The sequence below is a fragment of the Puntigrus tetrazona genome, unplaced genomic scaffold (assembly GCF_018831695.1).
Source record: "Puntigrus tetrazona isolate hp1 unplaced genomic scaffold, ASM1883169v1 S000000002, whole genome shotgun sequence".
Taxonomy (NCBI): Eukaryota; Metazoa; Chordata; class Actinopteri; order Cypriniformes; family Cyprinidae; genus Puntigrus; species Puntigrus tetrazona.
The window spans coordinates 243,232-264,770 of NW_025047682.1; the positions used below are offsets into that span (position 1 = coordinate 243,232).

The window sequence follows — 21,539 nt, forward strand, 5'->3', positions numbered from 1 at the left end:
TCTGATGAGAGGGAGACCCTAGTGGTTTGAGTTTTGGCTCTGTCACGGATTATGGCCGGCAGCCTAAGAACGGCGGTTCCATCCGGAGATGCAGGAAAAGAACAGCAAGAAAACATATAGTGAGTGTAAATATTGGTATAATATAGTACATTATTTTAATTAATAAATAACGATATTCACATATAATAATTACAATACATATTACGTATTTAGGATTGGAGATTGGGAGGAACTGATCTCATCTAAACCTGAGTGATGTTCTGTTGTTGGACATCTGTACTAGTCACAGTTTGTCTATAACGAACACCATGTTCGAGCATAAGGGTGTCCATCGGTACACATGGCACTGGGGCACCCTGGGCCGGGGGTTGATGATTTGACTTTGTGGTTGGTTCATCTAACCTCCGGCCGTATGTCTCGGACACTCGGGTGAAGAGAGGGGCGGAGCCGTTCGACTGATCACCACCTGCTGGTGAGTTGGATCCGTTGGCGGGGGAGGAAGCTGGACAGACTCGGCAGGCCCAAACATACTGTGAGGGTCTGTTGGGAACGTTTGGCAGAGCCCCCTTTTTGAGAGGTCTTTCACTCCCACCTCCGACAGAGCTTTGACCAGATCCCGAGGGAGGTTGGAAACATCAAATCCAAGTGGACTATGTTCTCTGCCACCATTGCCGTCGAGACCATTCGGAGCTGTGGCTGCAAAGTCTGTTGTGGCAGCAACCCCCGAACATGGTGGTGGACACCAGAAGTAAAGAACGCCATCAAGCTGGAGGAGGAGTCCAATCGAGCCTGGCCTGTTAGACTGCTGCCCTCGTGACCCGGCCCCCGGATAAGCAGAAGAAGATACACACACACACACACACACACACTCTCAGAAATAAAGGTACAAAAGCTGTCACTGTGGTGGTACCTAAAGTGTCAAATTTCATACTTTAAAAGGTACATATTTGAACCTAATAGATACAAAACTGTATATTAACATTAAAGTATAACACATATATTAAATTATTATTAGAATTATTAAAAAATATATAACATTAACAAAAAAATATAGAAGTAGTACTTAAGTCAGATGGTGGAGATGATTATCATATGAGATAGGGAATATAAAAAGAGTGTGCAACAGAACATTTACACAGTTATTGCCCACAATTTCAATAAAATTCAACAAAGATTGAATGTTATTACCCACATAGGCCTTTTTGAGACCGTCCCACAGGCTTTCTAACTGGTCATATTACAGCTTGTATTCATTTCAGGAAACTCTGTTCTCTCTAAGGCACCGGGGGTCACATGTGTAAAACAGGAAATTTGGTGATGAAGAGCAACAACCAACAAAAGCATCATCTCATGGGACATATTAGAAACTGCAACACAGCTGAGGTCTGAAACCGAGAGCAGAAGCACACAATGCAGAGAAGTATCAAATGCAGCACAGTAGCCTTCTTTAAACTCTCCTTCCTCTCAAAACTAGTTTTAGAGGAGCGTAAAGTCTGCTGAAGGTCATGTGAGTTTCTGAGAACGCAGTACTTAAAATTGAATTCTCAAACACCCTTTCTATGGAAACCACAAATATTCACATAAAAGCCATTTATATCTTCAGAGTTTACGTGTGTCTGTGCTAGAGAAAACATCAACAAATGCTTTCGTGTGGATATGGTGCCATTAACGAATACAAATTTATGTAGAGTTATGTAATGTACACATCTAAATGCAGCAGATGTATCAATCGGCGTGTTTTTTCTAATAGATAAAATCCATTAAGCATCTACATCTGTCTGGGGCCAGATGCTGCGGAGGAGTAACCGGTCAGAGTCTGTGCCACTAAATCCTCAAGTTACATACTATAGAATCCACACCATTAAACTAAAGACATATTCCCAGAATGCTCTTGGTGATCAGGAACAGGCAGTTATGGATGGGTAAAAATAGATGCATTTGACGCCGTCTGAAACATCTGCCTTTAATCCAACACCCCACACACACCAAGCATGCAATGCTGTTATCAGTGCCGTCATGTAACATATATTTTTAGAGGTGTTAAATATTTCCAAAATATATATATTGTATGTATGTGTATTTATATCTATAAATATACACAATACACATATACACACACACACACACACATATACACATATATATATATATATACACACACATATATATATATATATATATATATATATATATATAATTACGCAAACAAAAACCTTTATTTTGTATGTGATTAATCAATTTATTGTTTGACAGAACTTATAAATTACATAATATAATGTTTATATAACTTATAATACTTATATATATAAGCTATACATCTATATATAAGCTATACATCTAATTTGATAAAGCAGCAACTTAATACAATTGTGCAGAAAGTTCAATTAAACTTTCAATAAATGGCAACAATCTAACACTAAAAAATTCATAAACTAATTTTGTTACGTTTGTAAAAATGCTCAAATTGCTTAAAATTAAATTAGAAAAAATTTAAATTAGAATCATTTCCACTACAGCGGTTATTTCGACCTATATAACCTAATAATAAATACATGTATGAAATAATTTGTATAGCTAATTTTGTATAATTATTTTTAGCTAAATTATAATACTTTCTATATAAATGGCACTTTTTGATGCTCGCACATGTTCAGTGGAGACAAATCATCAAAAAAAAATAAGAGCAGCTGGTCTGTGTCGTAGCCATGTGTAGTGGCCTTCAGCCACGCTCAGTGAAGAACCACGCTTCAGGACAAGTACTGACTATTATCCTCGATTTCTAGTGAACAAATGCCACGTCATGCCATCACCGGTCCTCTCGTCAGCCGGTCGGACTGTTGTCCATACTTATGATTCATTCACACTCTCTTTGGATATACACTAGCTGCCACGTCCATCTGTGTCCACAGAAACTCAAAACCGCCATCTTTTTCACCTACTACTCTATAACCAATTTAACCGGATGCTATCTTTGCCGGTATAACGCGGCATCGTGCAAGTTTACATTACCTATTGTCGGTCTGTGGCTGTTAATGTTGGCCATAACTGAGAGATGGAGAAAAACTAAAAAGCAGGACGGATAAATAATTTCATAACTGTCAGGAAACTTCGCTTGGGGCTGACAAACACATCATGACGGTTATCGCATTGACTCTGAAGTAGTCAGAAAACAATAAACTCCACACACAGCCCACACTCACACAGCACGGCCCACAACAACACAGTCATCCTCTTCCCCCACCGTCCTCCCTCCTGACGACTGAGTCACACCCTTCTGCTGCTGCAGGACACAACAACTTTATCACCCATCATGCATCCAGATCCGCTTACTATCAAGCTGCCATACAAACTGTAAAAGCTCGAACATCAAACGGTATAATTCCTGGTTACGATCGTCAAATTTTACTGATGTTGCTAATATAATATTTCAATTAATGAGTAATGATTAAGAAGGCATTTTAGACAATGTTTGAAAATCTGTAATGTAAATATACTGTCACATTTATAACTGCTTGGCGATTTTTCGCAGACCAGAGATCCATTGATTCTGCATAAAGGCAGACAGGTTTCGAGACAGATTTATGCTAATTTGCCAACAAAAACCTGCTCGGTTGGAAAAGGAGTTGCGAGCTGTGCTTCATTATTGACAATAGACAATGGTCTTTTTTTGTTTTTGCTAAATTGTACTGAAATTTCGGTAACATGTAAATAAAAGGTCACATTTATAATTGTTCTGTGAATTTTTGCCTGCAAATCCATCCAGGAATCCAAGCAATTGTGAAATTAGCACAGAGCCTGACAGATTTCGCAACAGATTCATTTCAATTCACCAACAGAAACCTGCTTCACTGTTGACAATAGACAATGCCCTTTTTTTGCTCATGAAATTATACAGAAATTTTGTTAATGTTAACGTCCTGAAAGAATGTTTAGTTCGCCCCCAGGTGGCTGGCTGCAATATAAATCCTGCCCTCTCCAATCTAATGGGACATGAGACAAACTAAATCAAATTACACTTAAAATTCACTTTCTGTCATTTGAGGTAGTTCCTGTGCTTATTTATGTTTAAATGTTCATTTATCAAAAGCCTGTCTAGATGTTATCGTCCGGAAGAAAATTTATTTCAGAGATAGCGCAAGATATTATTTTGGAAGGAAAAGTTATAAAGTGAACCTGTGTTTTCCTTTGGAACAAGGAGGCACTGCTAAATCAAGTACATTATTACATTCAATTGAAATAGGATTACTAAAAAGTTTTAAGTTTTAAAAAAAACTTTCTATTTTAAATTTTCATGTTTAATTCAATGTGTTAATGGCAGGGTCTTTGTAATTATTTGTAAAATAATTCATCAGTAATATCTGACTTGTTTTTTTTAGTGTATTAGTGTATTTTGACATTAAATAGGTAGAGAACAAATGTTAATTTTTATTATAACTATCAAGTAAAACAAATAAAAGAACACAGCACTTATGAATGTCTACACCCTAACAAACATTAAAAAACATCCAGCACTGCACCAGGATTATGCTAGCATCCTTTGTCAAGTATCATTTTCACAGACGTTTCAGTTTTGAAACTTAAGACAGGTCATTAGCAACTAAGGTGATTTCCATCTGTTAGCAGAGAATGAAGTTAGAAATGCTTGAAACCAAGATGCTAGAAACAAATAAACATGGCTCAGTGTCATACACAGACCGGTAGTGCAGTTCTGACAATTGAAGGTGCAACTTTTCTCAGTCCAAACGTGTCCAAAGGCATCTGAACACTGGTTTGACTCGTCTTTGCATATTAAAATGTCTCAAAACATAAAACTGTCTTTTTTTCAAGTATTGGTCCACAATGTGTTCCCCCACTTATCTTGTGGCTGTTGTTTCGCTTTACACGGACCCAAACTCAGACATCCAAGACTCGTATTTCTCCAGGTCTGCAGCCGAGACGGATTTCGAGATCTTTTTGAGCGCAAGCTCAAAGTCCTCCATGGTGACTGGCATCTGCAGCTCATCTTTAGAAAGAGCACGGATTTCCTCTGGACTCAGACCCTGGATCCTCCTTCGCATCGCCATCATCGATGCATCTCTGAGAGGACAGAAGTGCAAAGTTCAATCAGTCAAATCAACACCATCAATTTACATATTTAGAGCATGCAGCTTCATTTAAAGGAATAGTTCATCCACTAATAAAAATCTGCTGAAAACGTAGTCACCCATGTAGGTAAGTTTGTTTCTTCTTCAAAACCGATTTGGAGAAATTTAGCATTTTAACCTTTGCTATTCTCTACAGTAAATGGGTGCCGTCGGAATGAGAATCCTAACAGCTGATAGAAAGATTTTACAGTAATCCACACAACTCCAGCCCATTAGTTACATCTTGCTGTGGGTTTGTAATAAAAAAATCCATCATTAAGGGGTTTTCTTCCGGCCAAAATACTAGTCCATTATCCATCCAAATCGATTTCCTCTTTTCCTCTCACATTAAAATCACCAACATGTTTTTTTTATTACGGATGGAGGACTCTTATTTTAGCTGAAAGCAACAGTTTGAATTTAAAATGGTCTCAGTGATAGATTTAATACAAACATGCAGCTTTTTGCTTCACAAAATGTAATTTGATGGACTGGAGATGTGTGGATTACTTGAGGGTTATTGTGATGTTTCTAATCAGTTTGGACTCTTATTCTGACAGCACCTATTCATTGAATAGGAATAGTGATGCAAAATTTCTCCCAATAATTTTTGATGAAGAAACAACTTTGTCTCAGCAAATTTTCTTTTTTGGGTGAACTATTTCTTTAGGCATTAAAGTGAAAAATACTTTCTCCCCTCCCTGCTTTTTATGCAGGGTCAAAACGTACTGTATGAATCCTTACTGAACTGATTAAATCATTTTCAGTTATTGGCAATATGCAGCACGCCTCTTGGGATGAATAGATCCAAGCTAGAGCTGGTTGGTTTGCTTCAAGATAACTCTTCTATTTAGAAATTTTCTGCAACGCTGAAGGGGAAAATGAATGGAAAATATACTAACGAGCCCAAGGCAACCACTGTTGAGCTCGAGTCTGTTCTTATTGGCTGTGATTTTGTCACTAAGCACCACATTATGTTTTTAGCAAGAGCAGAAAAATGACACATTAAGCTGGTCACATCAAGACCAATTAGGACAAGGCGCTATCTGTAATCCTGAAAACATACTGTACCTGCAGACATTGGTGATGTCAGCTCCTGAATAACCCTCAATTTTCTCGGCGATGACAGTGAGATCCACGTCAGATGCCACTTCAACTTCCCTTAGATTGATCTTTAAGAGTTCCGCTCGACCTTGAGCTGTGGAGTTCAGTAATCAATAATCAATCAACATTATAAACCATGTTTTCTTGTTTTGATTTTAAAAAAAGATAACTATGTGATTATCATGACGCTATTTTGACTGCTGTATTTCTGTTTTTATATTTTTTTAAAAATGTAGTAAAATGGACTTTAAACTAAGTGTTATTCACAATGAATTCTACCATGATTTATGTTTTTTTAATACAGATATTTTTAAGTATCCTGTTCTGTCCTGAATACAATTAAATGTAGTTGTTATTTGTTGTGGAGTAAGGGGAACTAAAAAACATGTGTAAAGTGTTAATATAGTTGTAATTTTTTTTATTTTCTGGGTATTTCACGGTATTTCTGAATATAATAAATTTAACCTGATATGACTTACAGTCATGTGTGACTTGTTTTACAGGAATATATAAATATATTTTAAATAAAATTTTAAATTTAAAACTTTTAATGTTGAGTTACATTAAATGAGCAAAATATAAAACTTTTATTATAAAAGTATACTTTTTTTGATTACTTTTTGAATTTTGATTTTGATTTATACTGGTTTAATTTTAATATTTCAAAAGGTGCTTGCGTGTCGGGAATAAATGTCACAATTAGAAACATCTTCATTGTTCTAAAAATAAGCTTCCTTTTATTTGTGTAAATAATTTATTTTTTTTTCCCTTTTGTTTTTGGGGGAAATGTGACCTTTTAAAAATGTATGTATTTTTTGTCTCTCATCCAATTTGAAATTCTAAAATCCAGGCCCTGTAACTATAACAAAAGAGTTGCATCAGACAATGAAAGCTTGTGAGTAATGACTAACTAACTGAACTATACAGCACAGTGTGAATGGAGAGAAATTAGTCAGGCTGGTTCATTTATGAGTGGGTGACATGCATGGAGGAATCAGAGGAGCCGTGACTGCCTGGAGAACATTTTCCTGTTGATGGGCGTTTGTGTGTGAGGGTGTTAGATTACCAGTGGGTAGTGGAATGTAGATCCTCTTCTCCAGTCTTCTCCTTAGAGCCTCATCAATGTCCCAGGGGAAGTTAGTGGCAGCCAGGACCATTACCATTTTAGAGGGATCGTCACTCTCTTGAGCACCTCCTACACCTGATGCCATTACACGGGTGGGTGTTAAAATAAGGCTGCATCATTCATTGTACTATCATAACAGAGTCGCCTACTACACAAAACTCACCATCCATCTGCACGAGTAATTCTGACTTTACTCTGCGACTGGCCTCATGTTCGTCTGATGTGCCTCGTCTCCCGCAAATAGAGTCAATCTCATCAATAAAAATTGTTGTAGGGGCGTAAAAACGAGCCTGTTACAGCAAAAAAAGAAACAAAAATGACCAAAACAGACAATATAGACTATGACATGACCCACCTTTTTAGATTATTATACAGAGCTTTGCAAAAAGTATTTATACCCCTTCTTTTTTCTTTTTACATTTTGTTATGTTGCTGTCTTATGTTAAACTGCTTTAAATTACTTTTTCTCCAAATCAATCTACACTCCACACACCATAACTGTACAGCCAAAAACAGGTTTTTAACATCTCTAGAAATGAATTTAAAAACTAAAGACTCCAATACACTTCAAAAGGACATGGAAATCTGAAATTTTAAACAAAATCAGGCCAAAACAAAGTTTGTTTTGAGCTTGTTTTGGCAGTTCAAATTGGCTCACCAAAGCAAACTTTTTGGGGAGTTTGCTTTAGCTCCTAAACACCTTTGAGCTGCCTTTAGTCTGAGGCGGTTAAGCAATCAGTGGGTGTGTTCTGAAACTCCACCTTCTTTGACACTGAATATTTTCTTCACGGTTGCTTTTTCATTCAGCTGAGGTCAGGCTAGGGAGCAACATCTCCAAGTCACTATATACATAGCTGAGCTGACGCAGATCTACCTGCACCTCTGCGATTGCTTTAAAGGTTAGCGAAAGCAATTAATTTCTACAAAGAAATTACAACGAAGCTTGTGTAAACGACCCAGAGTTATGCAAAAAGCAACGTGGAGTAATATAGAGAGATAGAAATATAGAGATAGCCTTAAAGGAAACCTAGTCCAGAGCATTCAACAACTCAGACTGGGAAAAAGTTCATCTTCCAACAGGACAAGAGTAATTTATAGACAACTCTGTAAATGTACTTGTTTTGGCCCAGCCACAGTCTGTGCTTGAACCCTTTTCATAACCAAAGAATTTGTGCACAAACTGTCAAAAACCGTCTCAAGTAAGCTCATCTGGATGCTCGCCTTCCTCATCAGGGTCTCAATCTGACTGCAGTTTGTCATCGTAACTGACTTGAGTGTGCAAATGCTCACATTCAATGGCATCTGGCATTCCGGTTTTCAACAGGGCACATGGCAGACAGCGTGTATGGCGTTGTGTAGGTGAGCGGTTTGCTGATGTCAACACTGTAGATCAAGTGGCCCATGGTGGCGGAGGGGTCATGGTATGGGCAGGCGTATGTCATGGACAATCAACATGGGTGCTTTTTATGGATGGCATTTTGAATGCACAGAGATACCGTGATGAGATCTTGAGGCCTATTGTTGTGCCATTCACAACCATCACCTCAGGTTGCAGAACGATAACGCGCTGCCCCATGTTGCAAGGATCTGTACACAATTCCTGGAAGCTGAAAACATCCCAGTTCTTGCATGGCCAGCATACCCACCGGACATATGTTTGGGATGCTCTGGATTGCCGTATACGACAGTGTGTTCCAGTTCCTGCCAATATCCAGCAACTTCACACAGCCATTGAAGAGTAGTGGACCAACATTCCACGGGCAAAAATCAACAGCCTGATTAACTCTATGCGAAGAAGATACGTTGAACTGTGTGAGGCAAATGGTGTTCACTCCAGATACTGACTTATTTTCGGACTCCCCTGGACACACCAATACAATAAATCTGTACATTTTAAAGTGGCCTTTTAATGTGTACAGTCTAAGGCACACCTGTGAAATAATCATTCTGTCTAATCAGTATCTAATCTGTGAGACGGATGGACCATCTCAGGCAAAGAAGAAGTGCTTTCTAACACAGATTTAGACAGATTTGTGAACAATATCTGAGAACAATACGCTTTTTGTTTACTTAGAAAAAGTCATCTCATGAAAAATGGTGGCATAAACAAATGTTGTGTTGCATTTATAATTTTGTCCAGTGTAGAACATTTTTATCACTTTCGATCATTTGTGCCCTGATGCCTACTTAACCCCTGATCTTTGATCACTATCAAATTATACCATCAGCAAACAAATAAATAAATAAAAAAAATCAATGGACATGCTATCGCAGTGTCTGTATTCCTCGGAGATTACTCACCATCTCAAAAAGGAGTCGCACAAGCTTCTCAGACTCTCCCCTGTACTTTGAGGTCAGCGTGGAGGACGAAACATTGAAAAACGTTGTGCCACATTCGGTTGCAACCGCTTTAGCCAACATGGTCTTCCCGGTGCCTGGAGGGCCCACCATCAGCACCCCCTGCGAGAAACAACTTTGCATGGGTACATATTTCAAACACAGGTGCAGCCAATAGTTTGAGGGAAAAAAAAGAGTTTAATAAAACAGGCACATGGAAAACAAACTGAAGACGACACATATCGGCCATACTTAATCTGTGACGAATGATACAGCATTAATGAGGGATTGTGTTGAAAAATGTGAATTCTGTCCTACTTAATTAACTAGTATAACAGCGCCCCCTTCTGGCCTGAAAAATTATGAACACGAGAAATGGAAACAAATGGGCACATAAATGTTGGCAAAAACATAATATTGACAGACTATGCATCCATATGTGTGTATGTTCAGATGTCAAACTCTGGCATCAGGTGTCATCTAACATATTAACCTTCCACGGGCGGCGGATCCCCTTGAAGAAGTCTGGCATCCACATAGGCAGGACCACTGCCTCTCTCAGCAGCTTTTTGGCATCTTCCAGATCTGCTATGTCATCCCTGCAGGAACAGCAACACATGACAGCTTGCTTGAATCACCGTCCAGCACTGAATCACTAACTGCCACTGTGACTGACAGCTGTCGCTGACTCAACACGTTACTTATTTGTCTCTGGTCAAGTATGAAAACTAAACTTATTGCATCGCTATTTATACAGCCAATTCCTAGGCCCGGAGGAGCTTTTTTCCCCCACAGTTTCTGGGTTGATTTTTATAGAAAAAAAAAAAAAAAAAAGGTTGGACTTCTAACTCTTACCAAATGCTGAAAACAGGATCAGACTAGCAGACTGATTTATTCAGGTTAACTAAGGCAACTAAGGTTTTTTTAATAGTCGATAATAACATCTAGAATGTAAAGTCATGCAATATCACAATATAATTATATTCAATTTCAAATTCTAATATATATATATATATATATATATATATATATATATATATATATATATATATATATATATATATATATATATATATATATATATATATATATATACACATATACATACACACATACATACACATATACATACACACACACACACATACATATACATCATTAACATACATTATACAATATATATATATACTCAATATATATACTGTGTGTGTGTGTATATATATATATATATATATATATATATATATATATATATATATATATATATATATATATTTATTTATTTTATTTTATTTTATTTTATACTTTCTGAGTATTTGAACAGTAAAACAAATGCTAAAATGCTATAATACCAATGGATATTGGGATTCCGGGATACAATGTCCCTTTCCAGTGCATCCACCAGATCGCTGTCATAGCCTGTGCCATCAAACTTCCTCTGTTCCACATCAGCAGCACCCTCCTGGGCATTCTTCTTACTCTGAAAACACAGACAGGCAGGACACATTGCTACAACACTAAGGAACTACTTAGAAAACCACAATTTTCTAAACTACTATAATTCCAATTCAGACTTTTTTTTCAGCTTTTTGTCAAGTTTTGTTTAAATAACTTACTTTTTCATCCTTAGCTTTATTTCCACGGCCGTCACGGGTGCTCGGTCTCTCGGATTTGACGTTCGGCTGACCTCTGCCCACAGGACCACGATGCTGCATTCCAGGGGACTCCTTTCTCTGGGGCTTTGATACAGTGATTGGCTTCTTCACCTGGACAGGTCCCCTATGGCCAGACAGAGTGAAATCATGGGCATCTGGACCATGTGACCACACATGCACATACTCCGACTTACTTTTTTCATTTATCTGTCAACCGATTATTGAATATTATTTCTAGAATTTATATAATACATAGAATGCATTAAACTGGTTAAAAAGTAACAGCACAGATATCTGTAACTTCACAAAAGATTTAAATTTCAAATCTAATACTCCATTTAAAATCTCTATAGAATCATTATTTTGTTAAAAAAAAAAAAGTTTTAGGTATATTTTTTTCCAACCAAAACCACATTATATTATATTAATCAAGAATGTTTTAAAAAATTTAGATTACACATTACCAGTGTCAACCCCTTTGAAATGAATGTACTAAATTCTAATGTAACTAAATTGTAATGTTAGTAAATTCTGGGGGAAAACAAGACATTTGATACTAATATAACTTCATAGTTAATTTTGTCAAGCGTACCTACTCAGTACATACTCAGGGCCAACATGACACATGAAAATAATGAAAATAAATAATGTGTATTATGTGCATCTTAAAGCATTTGCACATTTTTTATTCACTTTTCCAAAACAGACCTTAAAAAAATGCTGTTCTTTAAGACTTCCTAATACATATTTGTTATTATTAACTGTATTTAACAACTGTTTTTAGCATTTACGATACTACGAAATATGGCGTGCATGCAAGACTTCTTGCAAAACATTAAAAAAAAAAAAAAAACTGCTGCTTAATATATTTGTGAAAACCAGACCAGTAGAATATGTGTTAGTTATTAAGCCAACATTTCAATAGAATACAATTTTTGTAATACAATAAAAATATACAGCACAGTAAGAGGCGTGAATGTGAATATGTTTTCACTGAGATAATTTGGTTTTGTGCTGTATGACATGACGCCCGAGTGAACACAGCAGTGACAGCATGAAGACAGGAGACGTGTGACATGCTCTGCGGCTGAACTCCTCAGGGCTTTATGTAATCAGCTGCCTATTCTACCTGTGCTCCGCTGGGGTTGGGGGAGGCCAGACATCGGGGTCCCTTGGGCTCTCTTCAGGCAGAGGGTTGGGGAAATCAACGGGTTTGTCCACCTTGAAACTCTCCAGGGTGTTTACGAGGCTTTTCACCTGCTCATATTCCTCTACCAGTTCCTGCCGAACCTGGGTTCAAAGAAGGGAGAAAAACAGCACTGGTTTGAGATTACATATAATGTACCAGCATCACTAAATTCTTTGGCTAATACCTATACAAGCATATATAACTCACAGCAGTATAAATAAATACATATAAGATTGAATCATAAAGTATACGAGCGCCTTACTTGTTGCCATTTGACTTTCAGAGAAGGGTCTCTGAGGGACTGACAGTGCTTATAGATCTGTTGTATAACACCTTGATAATACACCATAGATGAGTCATAATTCCCAAGCAGTGCATATTCTCTTCCTTTCTTAGCGTTGTCGCAAATCTCAGTCAGATTCATGATGAGAAAGAAATCAAAGCGAACGTCTCTTCAGCGCTTCCTTACGACCTGAGTTCACAGCGTCATCAGAGATGCTGCTGATTGAAGGCCATGAGTCCTAAACATGTCAATAAACAGAGAGGCTGATAAGATGAAGAAGAGCTGAATCAAACATTTATAGAGATAGTAGCAAAAGAGGGGTGAAGTCGGGTACAGCCAATGACTTTCTGACAAATCATCCGGAGCTGCATTAAAATGTCTCTGCACATTTCCAGCTCTCTTCTACAGTTCTGTTTAAAATATGCAACAAAATGAAAACCAGGAGCTATTTAAAGAGCTATTCTTTTAGAAGTCCTCTTTGTCAGAACCATATTTTTCAACTTAAAGAATCAAGGGAGTCTGTCCAGAAAGATAAATATTTATAACATTAAACATTTAACTTTACTAAAGCTCATTCTATTTAATTCATTTTTAGCATTCTGTGTGAGCCATGTCTATTTAAATTTTATTTAGAAATGTAATTATTTATTTTGTTTAAATATACGTTTTGTGCTTAACTGTATTGATTTGTTTATTGATAAACAAAGTTGGCATGAGTGCATGGAAGTGTGAGTATGAGCATTAAAACAACATATACATATACATATACATATATACATATATATATATATATATATATATATATATATATATATATATATATATATATACACATATATATATATACACATATATATATCTTCCTGAGAGGCAGCTGTGGTGTTTGTTTCTGTGGTGGACATTATATTTTAGTGAATTTCTCTGATATCTTACGTCACAATTTTAAATCTGATGTCATTTAAAGAGTACATTCAGGGCTTTTCGGAGATAAAACATATTTGGAAGTGTCACTATTACCACTACCTCTATTGTTTTAAATCACCAACCAATTTTGAGATTTTAGGATTATTTTATGCCAAAGTTTTTATGAGGATTATTCTCAACTGTAATAAAAGATATAAAAGAATGATTTGTATTTTACTTTCTGCAGTATGTCCACAAAATTTCCATAAACAGATTTTCCTATTAAAGGCGATCTATACACAGCATCTAATTTGGATATTAATGTGCTTTTGGGACAGCATGTTGATAAAAAAAAGAAGTGTAATAATAGGAATAATAATTGACCAGATTTTAACAATATCTAATATTTCATAAGAATGTCGATATATAATTTATTTTCTTATTCATTTGTTGTGCCTCCCAAAATGCTTTTAGCCCTGGTGTCCTATACAGTGAACATCTTTGAAATTATATCCTGTTTTATAACACAAAGTCATATTTTGAATACGGGTTTTCATATTAGAAACCCCATAACACATTTTCCTAAGATATTGATTTATACCATGAACAATGTGAAAATGTATATGCATGAAAAATGTATAAACATGAAAATCAAATCAATATCATATCAAATCCACATTTTTTTCTGGGTCCAAGGAGTATGTGACATTTTAAACTGATTAAAATAGATTAAATAGGCCAGGACGAAATCTGCCTTTTCTTACAATTATGATATTTTAAATATATAACTGTATTATTATTATTATTATTATTATTATTATTAAGACAATAAATGTTTAAATGATGGTGTGCTACCTTTAGATGCCCAATAATTTCTTATTATACTAATTTAAAATTAAAGGTTGCAAAGTTAAAATGTTATATTCATACGTTTTTCCCTATCAGGCCTCTGAGAAATGTTTCTCTCTCTCTCACCCTAATTATGGCAATTGTAAAATTGTTTAAATTCAGTGACTGAGTAATAATTAACTAAAACACTCAATAGACACACGTCTATTTTAACTGATTGAATCACTCTGTGTGTGGATTCACTGATAACACAAAGGATTTCTCTACGTGTTTGTGTGCAAGGGTGTAAGCTTTGCCCTGACCAAAGAGTGGCTGTCAAAAATAAGACGTTTGTCTTTTAATTAAATAATTTCGTTTGTCGGACACTTGACGTGCAATACATAATAAATACTGTTCCGGACGCCTACATTGTTTTGTATCCCATGTCTTTCCTTGTTATATTTTAACAAAAACTAACCTGCCTGAAAATCGACCATTACATTATATATTATATATTATGTCATACAACCATTTTTACAAAATCAAGTCGCGTTTGTGTGTAAAAACAGCACAAACGTCACCGCTCTTGGTTATTACTTTACAAGGGATTTGTAGTTTTTCCTCGTTTGCTTTTAAGAACAGACAAATAGTGAACGTTGCAATAAAAACTACATTACCCGTGAGGCAACAGTGCAAGACGCTTAAGATTTAGGCCAGCGATAACAAAAAGGATTTGCAAGAAACAAACTATCAAGTCCACTTGTTAGTTTATGAATAAAACTAAGAACATCTGGTACGATGTATGCGTTCTGCATTTACTCCTACGTTTTCATGGGAATATGTTAATGCCTTACCTTTATGCGAGGCACTTTTACGTCCGACTGGCCCACAGTCCGTTACCCACTGATGTTGCCATGGCCGCGAAAAGACGCTGAATGACTGATGAATGAACGCATGTGCTGTGGGCGGGGTCTGGACAAGAACAAGGGACTTTGCTCTATTATAACTTTATAAACTGACAGGGACTGGGGCTAGTTGACTCACGGGGTTTAAGGTAAGGTAACTTTTAGGTTTTCAAAATGTCAAATGAAATGTATTTATAGTTATTAATATTTAATAGTTTAGTAATTCTACAAATGTTTAATTATTATGTTATTGTCTTTGTAGCCACGACTATACAGAAAAATAAGTATTGATAGCAGAAATGAAGGACTGAAGTAAAAATGTGACAACTAGCCACTGATCTACAACAGAGAACATCATAACAATTATTATTATTATTAACATTCATTTCATTATATATACATCAGTGCAACAAGCCCAAATTTCTTCTATGAAATACCAGTTTAAAGAACGAACCATAAGGAAGAATTGTCTGCATCTTTGGTCTTTAACGTTAGACCAAAATATCCCTATTCTTTTTTTTACTGTGAATAATGTTCAAAACTACATAAAAAAAGAATCCGCCTGCAGTAGCAGAAGGACGACAGTATATTAACCAGTGAAAAAAATAGCTCAAAGCTCAGAAACAAGGGCATGCGCATCAAGGCATGGATGGAGAGTTGCTGATCTATAATAATCTGATTGAAGCGTCATGGCCTGTATAAATATATTACAGTGCCACACAATGACCGTACGATGGCGCTGTATGCCGCTGTAATATATGCAGTTTAACCAGATGAACAGCAGGTGGCTCGGATTAATCGAGATTTTATTCTGATGATACGTTCATGTGTTCTTTTTAAGCCTCTGTGTTTGCCATGAAAAACATGAAGGCCTTTAAACCGACACACTGGTCGGTGAACTAAAACCATACATTCAAATCTACTGCCCGAATAAAAACACATATCCATCAATATAATATGGTGCTTATGATTTTGAAAAGAAAATCAATATAGCCATAAAGATAACCGAGCTGGAAATCACTTTGTCTTGGGTAATAAAACAGCTTTAAATTAGTAATAAAAATGTTGAAGTTGATACAAGAAGCTCTTCTGGTAATGTGTTTACCTAAATTATTTATAATGTGATCTTTGACATGAACAAGAGTAGACATGGCAAACCCATAAATCCTTCCATTCACCTTCAGTATTAGAAGAGCCGGGTTCCGAACACATTGCATTATTGTTGCCGCTAAAAATAATTTCAGATGAATTTATTTAAAGCTTAATCCAACGAGTTATTTTCTAAAATCAAATTCAACGCTGTGAAAAAAGTGAAAGCAACCTCTTTATTTAAAAAAAAAAAGTTTATTGATGTCAGAAGCATACCAGAACAAAACAATTACATTTTTTTTAATCATTTCTGCAATTACAGTGGTATTCAAAATACAGTAAAATAACTTTGATACGGCAATTTACTAATGATGATAATATTTGATCTGGAAAAAGAGTAAACAAACAAAAGTACATTAAGATATGAACTACAACCTCACATGAAACTAGGTTGTGTGCTGCGCACGTCTAAAACTCCACTGACCCCAAGACAATTTTACAACCCCATTTTTTTTTTTAACTGTACCGGGCAAGGATAGTGGTGTTGGAACCATCTTTAAGAAATTAAACTAATTACTAAATTAAGGGTTGGGGCATTCAGACAAACACAGATGACACTTCTGTAGTGTTAACTATACAAAAAAGGAAAAAAAGAAACTGTACAGCTTAAAAACATATCATATACACAGCCTTATTTAATTTTTTTCTTTCGTTTTTTTTTTTTTAATGTTTATTTCTTTTACCCATTTTATGGCCTCAGTAAAGTGTACAGGGGGGTTAAATGCTTTATAGACAACAAGCTAAGCTCTAAATGTTATTTCTTTACTCGTCATCCTCCTCTTCCTCCTCATCGTCATCTTCCTCCTCATCGTCATCGTCTTCGTCATCGTCATCATTAGCCTTGTCTGGCTTGGAGGGGGCTTTGGCTGCACCTCCTCCCACTTTGCCTTTAGAGCGATAGGCAGCGATATCCTAAAAAGGAAAATATATATTTTTTTTAATACAGAAAATATCTTTATCAATTGCTATTATGGTTGCTTTTCAGTACATTCAGAATCAGCATGACGCTCGGTAGCCCCATCCTTTCTCACCTTCTCGTACTTCTCCTTCAGCTTGGCCGCTTTCTTCTCATATGGCTGCTTCTCCTCAGATGATGTTTTGTTCCACATCTCACCCAGTTTCTTGGCCACATCTCCAATGGACAGACCCGGGGTCTCTTCCTTCACCTTGGGTCGGAACTCAGAGCAGAAAATGAAGAAGGCAGACCTTTGGTGGAAAAGTGCATTTAAAAAACATGTTACAAACTTTACATCCTTCACAAATGTCAACGCATCTTCATGAACAAGCAAGATGCTTACGGGGGTCTCTTAGGAGCATTGGGGTCCTTAAACCTCTTCTTCTTCTCGCCTTTGGGTGGAATGTAGTTTTTCATCTCCCTCTCGTGACGGGCCTTGTCTTGTTTGGCCATATCTTCAAACTTCCCTTTTTCCTTGGCTGACATGGTCTGAGGAAGGGAAGAAAAAAAATTATTATTGGGATAAGAAGGAAAGGGCATTAACACAATGTAAACGAAAGGTGTGACTGACCTTCCATCGCTCAGAACACTTTTTGGAAAACTCAGAGAAGTTGACCGTTGCCTCGGGGTGCTTCTTCTTATGCTCCTCTCGGCAGGTTTGGACAAAGTATGCGTAAGAGGACATTTTGCCCCTTGGTTTTGTAGGATCCTTCCCCATATTTGTCTAAATATTCTGAAATTGAATAAGAAAATGCATCATTGAATTTAAATTTCATTAAATTCTACTTCCTAAATGCAATATTTAAATTTGTTGCTCTGTGCCATTCAGAATAAACCCGATTAGCAAAATGTTTCTTTTGGCACGATGACATAAATACCAGCGCTATCTTTTAAATGTGTATTTTGCGTCTAACATTTAACGTTAGTATTTTACGAGGCGAGCATTTGCGCATCTTCCAGGCGAAAATGACGTTTTATTGTGTAAACATAAGGCGACAAATGAGTTTTCATAATAGTGCTTTTAAAAATAAAACGTCTCGTGTGCACTTTCGAAACCTTAAAAAGTTGTCCTAAATGCCCAAACTTTCCAAAACCGTATTTTTTTCAAAGTTAAAAAGGGTTAAAATGGTTTAAATAAGTTGGTTAATTAAAGTTCTTTTGTGTGCCAAAGTACGCGCGACATCGTAAAACTTGAAAAAAATGTCAATAATCGAGTTCACTTTCGCCGTATTCTCCGTTGAAAAGAGCCCATTTCTTTCTATGTACCGTTCAAATAGCAATGGCGCACACTCTCGTCTCGCTGAAGGAAAGGAGGTCAACAACGACGGCAATATTTCTTCTTCCATTTTGTGAGAAAGCCTTCTTCATGAAAGAAAGTCCCCCTAAAATGTCTCCACCCGCCTTCCTGCTCGCTTTTGGACACGACAAACAAACGGCGCGGGTCGGTTTTCCTGACCGAAAATTGTTTCCTTCGCAAAAAGCCCAGTGCATTCGCCTGGTGTATAGTAATACATTGGGTCTGTGCTGTGCAGAGTTTGCTGTGGGCTCGCAATGGCCGCTTGTCTTCATGCACTAACACTGAGAATATGGCTCCTTCTCTTTGTGTCAGCGCTCAGCCATTACACTGCTTTGCAATAAGGGGGAGCCGCGCGACCGCATTACCTACCTCACTTCAACTCTCAATTTAACACCCTTCTCACGCACGGAAAAATGTCAAAATACGCAGGTTGGAACGACGAAAGATGAAATTTTTATTTTCCGCCTCGAAAAACGCACACTTTGAGGCCGGCGGGGTAGAAAACACGATTTGAAAAAGTTGAAGCGAACTGCGCCTGTCTACGGCTCTGTGGATTTGCCTTGTTTCCTATGCGAGTACAGTCAGCCATTACAGTAAAGCGCAGCTCCTGAGGTGATTTTTTTTCGCCCGTATCTTTGTCATTTCAATATCACCGAGTTTACAAATCCACACACATGGCAGTGGCGTTGCGCTTTAATTTTTTCGCTAGTCTGCTTTTTTTCTTTCTTATCATTTCTCATAGTTCTTCTGACAGACATCCCTTGTAACGCGCTGCAATGGCTGCTTGCTGGCACTATCACCGTCCATAGACCTTGTTTGTACGCAATTCTGTCACCTAGTTGTCCGCTTAACGCTACATTTCGAATAGGCTGAATAAAATTTTTTTGCACATTTTCAACCTTTCAGCCCCTCGAAAAAAACCCGACTATTTTCCGCGCGATTTTAAGGCGTAAACACCAAGACAAATGAAATTAAAAAAGCTAAGGTTATTCTCGTTTTAATTCTGAGGGGGATAATACCATCGTTTCTAACGTTTCTCAAAAATCTCCCGCCATTAAAATAGCTCTCTTACAAGCTAAATTTAAATTCCGTATGGTTTCCTGTCCTTTTCTCGCAATTGTTGTACTTACCCCACACTTTGAAATGTCTACAAGCTGACACTTACCACTGTCTTGTCTGGATAGTGAATGTACTGCAATGGCTGTATGTGGATGTAATAGCCCTACGCAGTAGTCTGATCTCTCAACCCTCTAGCATTACTCTCAATAGGGCTCGCGTGCTATTGGCTGCCGCCACGGCGAACACTCCTGCGATTGGCTGAGCGCTTTCCATTGTCCTAATAACAGCCGGCCCGCGATTGGCTGCCTTTTGTGAAACGTCACGGGTGTTTTAAATGGCGGGTTAATACAAAATACGGAGTGTATGTGTGTGTTTCTTGTCTCAGCTTAAAGCAAAGGCTGTGTGTACTGTGTTGGCTGTAGTAGTACTGTGTTCTGTGTGTTCCACGCGGAGGGCTGAATGAATGAGTGAGTCGATGTGGAGTGTCGGCGATTCCGTGAGGTGCGAAACGCTGAATGAACGAGTGCTGGGTCCGACCGACGCCCCGCTTAGATCAAACACTATATGAACATCCGAGTCAGATTTTAACCAAAATATGCAATTATGAGCAATATTTATTAAAGTGCCTTAACCGGTGGGATCCGTTTTCGTGTAATAAATGTTGATTGCTGACAAAGTTTCGAGATGATCCGATGTGACGCAAAGTCAAAGGAGCTTTTCTGCAGATTGTTAGTGAGTCCTTGATTTGAATAATTAAATGGCAGGAGACAACTGTAAAGCGTTTCGTACTGTGTGTGTTAAATCAGCACCCTCAAAACATTAATCTCGATATCGTAGCCTTAAGAGCAGCCCGACGATCGATAGATTTGCTTACATTTCATAATTACAGTAGTAATTGCAGCAGATAAAATACAGATAGTGTGGACTGGTCTATTTGTCTGTCTGTCATCTACCTATCTATCGTATAAATAAAAAAGTGCCACGATACTGATATCTCACAACATACTGTTAACATATGCTTTGCTATTTACACCGTAATTAGAAACCAAATTATTTTCATACATAAACACACGCAAGAACCGGAGCCTATGCATGTTAATGACTGAATCTTGGAAAAAAAAAATTATGCAAATTCGTATTGTGTGGGACGGGGGGCAGCAGATAAACCGCCGAGGGAGTCTGATGGGAAATTGATGCCCATATAGCCTTCTATTGTTTCACGAGAGAGCAGCTGTAGCTCCCTGCGACTCTTCAATACAGGCGCTTCGCCGCTCGAGCACATGCTCGCAGACGCACAGGCATATGCTGCTCTGAGCACACACTTGGCTACTTCAAAATGTATTATCGATTAGATATGCTTTATATGGCCGTGTTTATTGTTGATCTAATATATTTACTTTTTGAGCGGTACAGTTTTTTATTATTGATATTATTTTTCAAATGTAGACGGCATGTATGGGTCTGTTCAAAATAGCACAATTAAAAAAGTGTTACCGAAAAACTGTTCCGTGTAAGAAAGGTGTGCAAAATCTCTATAAATATAAAACTCCTGGTTGGTTTTATTCAATCGACGTGCCAATAAAAACTATCACCGTACATATAATAGCCTAAATAAAATAAAACTGA

At 37.1% G+C, this 21,539-nt stretch overlaps 2 protein-coding genes across 2 annotated transcripts; both read right to left on the minus strand.

Moving 5' to 3' along the window:
- Window positions 1-4,405: 4,405 nt before the first annotated feature.
- On the minus strand, window positions 4,406-15,534 carry katnal1 (katanin p60 subunit A-like 1). Its single transcript, XM_043229373.1, has 11 exons — window positions 15,403-15,534; window positions 12,797-13,055; window positions 12,475-12,635; window positions 11,307-11,469; window positions 11,043-11,170; window positions 10,184-10,289; window positions 9,655-9,813; window positions 7,517-7,643; window positions 7,294-7,428; window positions 6,195-6,321; window positions 4,406-5,076 (listed from the first exon to the last, which is right to left on the minus strand). Exons 2-11 carry the CDS (start codon window positions 12,956-12,958, stop codon window positions 4,878-4,880), a joined length of 1,467 nt encoding a protein of 488 aa, XP_043085308.1. The 5' UTR covers window positions 12,959-13,055; window positions 15,403-15,534; the 3' UTR covers window positions 4,406-4,877.
- A 1,243-nt stretch (window positions 15,535-16,777) lies between these two features.
- hmgb1a (high mobility group box 1a) lies at window positions 16,778-20,157 on the minus strand. The gene is made up of 5 exons (XM_043229375.1): window positions 20,020-20,157; window positions 18,129-18,290; window positions 17,901-18,046; window positions 17,634-17,808; window positions 16,778-17,514 (listed from the first exon to the last, which is right to left on the minus strand). Exons 2-5 carry the CDS (start codon window positions 18,273-18,275, stop codon window positions 17,365-17,367), a joined length of 618 nt encoding a protein of 205 aa, XP_043085310.1. The 5' UTR covers window positions 18,276-18,290; window positions 20,020-20,157; the 3' UTR covers window positions 16,778-17,364.
- Between the last annotated feature and the right edge of the window lie 1,382 nt (window positions 20,158-21,539).

What these genes read in the sequence shown, in the direction of transcription:
- katnal1 (XM_043229373.1), bottom strand. Translation starts at nt 12,958, where the DNA reads ATGAATCTGACTGAGATTTGCGACAACGCTAAGAAAGGAAGAGAATAT. An exon ending in GGATCCGCCGCCCGTGGAAG is followed by an intron (nt 9,814 to 10,183) that starts GTTAATATGTTA and finishes TGTTTCTCGCAG; the next exon opens with GGGGTGCTGATGGTGGGCCC. An exon ending in TGCGACTCCTTTTTGAGATG is followed by an intron (nt 7,644 to 9,654) that starts GTGAGTAATCTC and finishes TTGCTGTAACAG; the next exon opens with GCTCGTTTTTACGCCCCTAC.
- hmgb1a (XM_043229375.1), bottom strand. Translation starts at nt 18,275, where the DNA reads ATGGGGAAGGATCCTACAAAACCAAGGGGCAAAATGTCCTCTTACGCA. An exon ending in AATGCTCCTAAGAGACCCCC is followed by an intron (nt 17,809 to 17,900) that starts GTAAGCATCTTG and finishes TTTCCACCAAAG; the next exon opens with GTCTGCCTTCTTCATTTTCT. An exon ending in TGAAGGAGAAGTACGAGAAG is followed by an intron (nt 17,515 to 17,633) that starts GTGAGAAAGGAT and finishes TTTCCTTTTTAG; the next exon opens with GATATCGCTGCCTATCGCTC.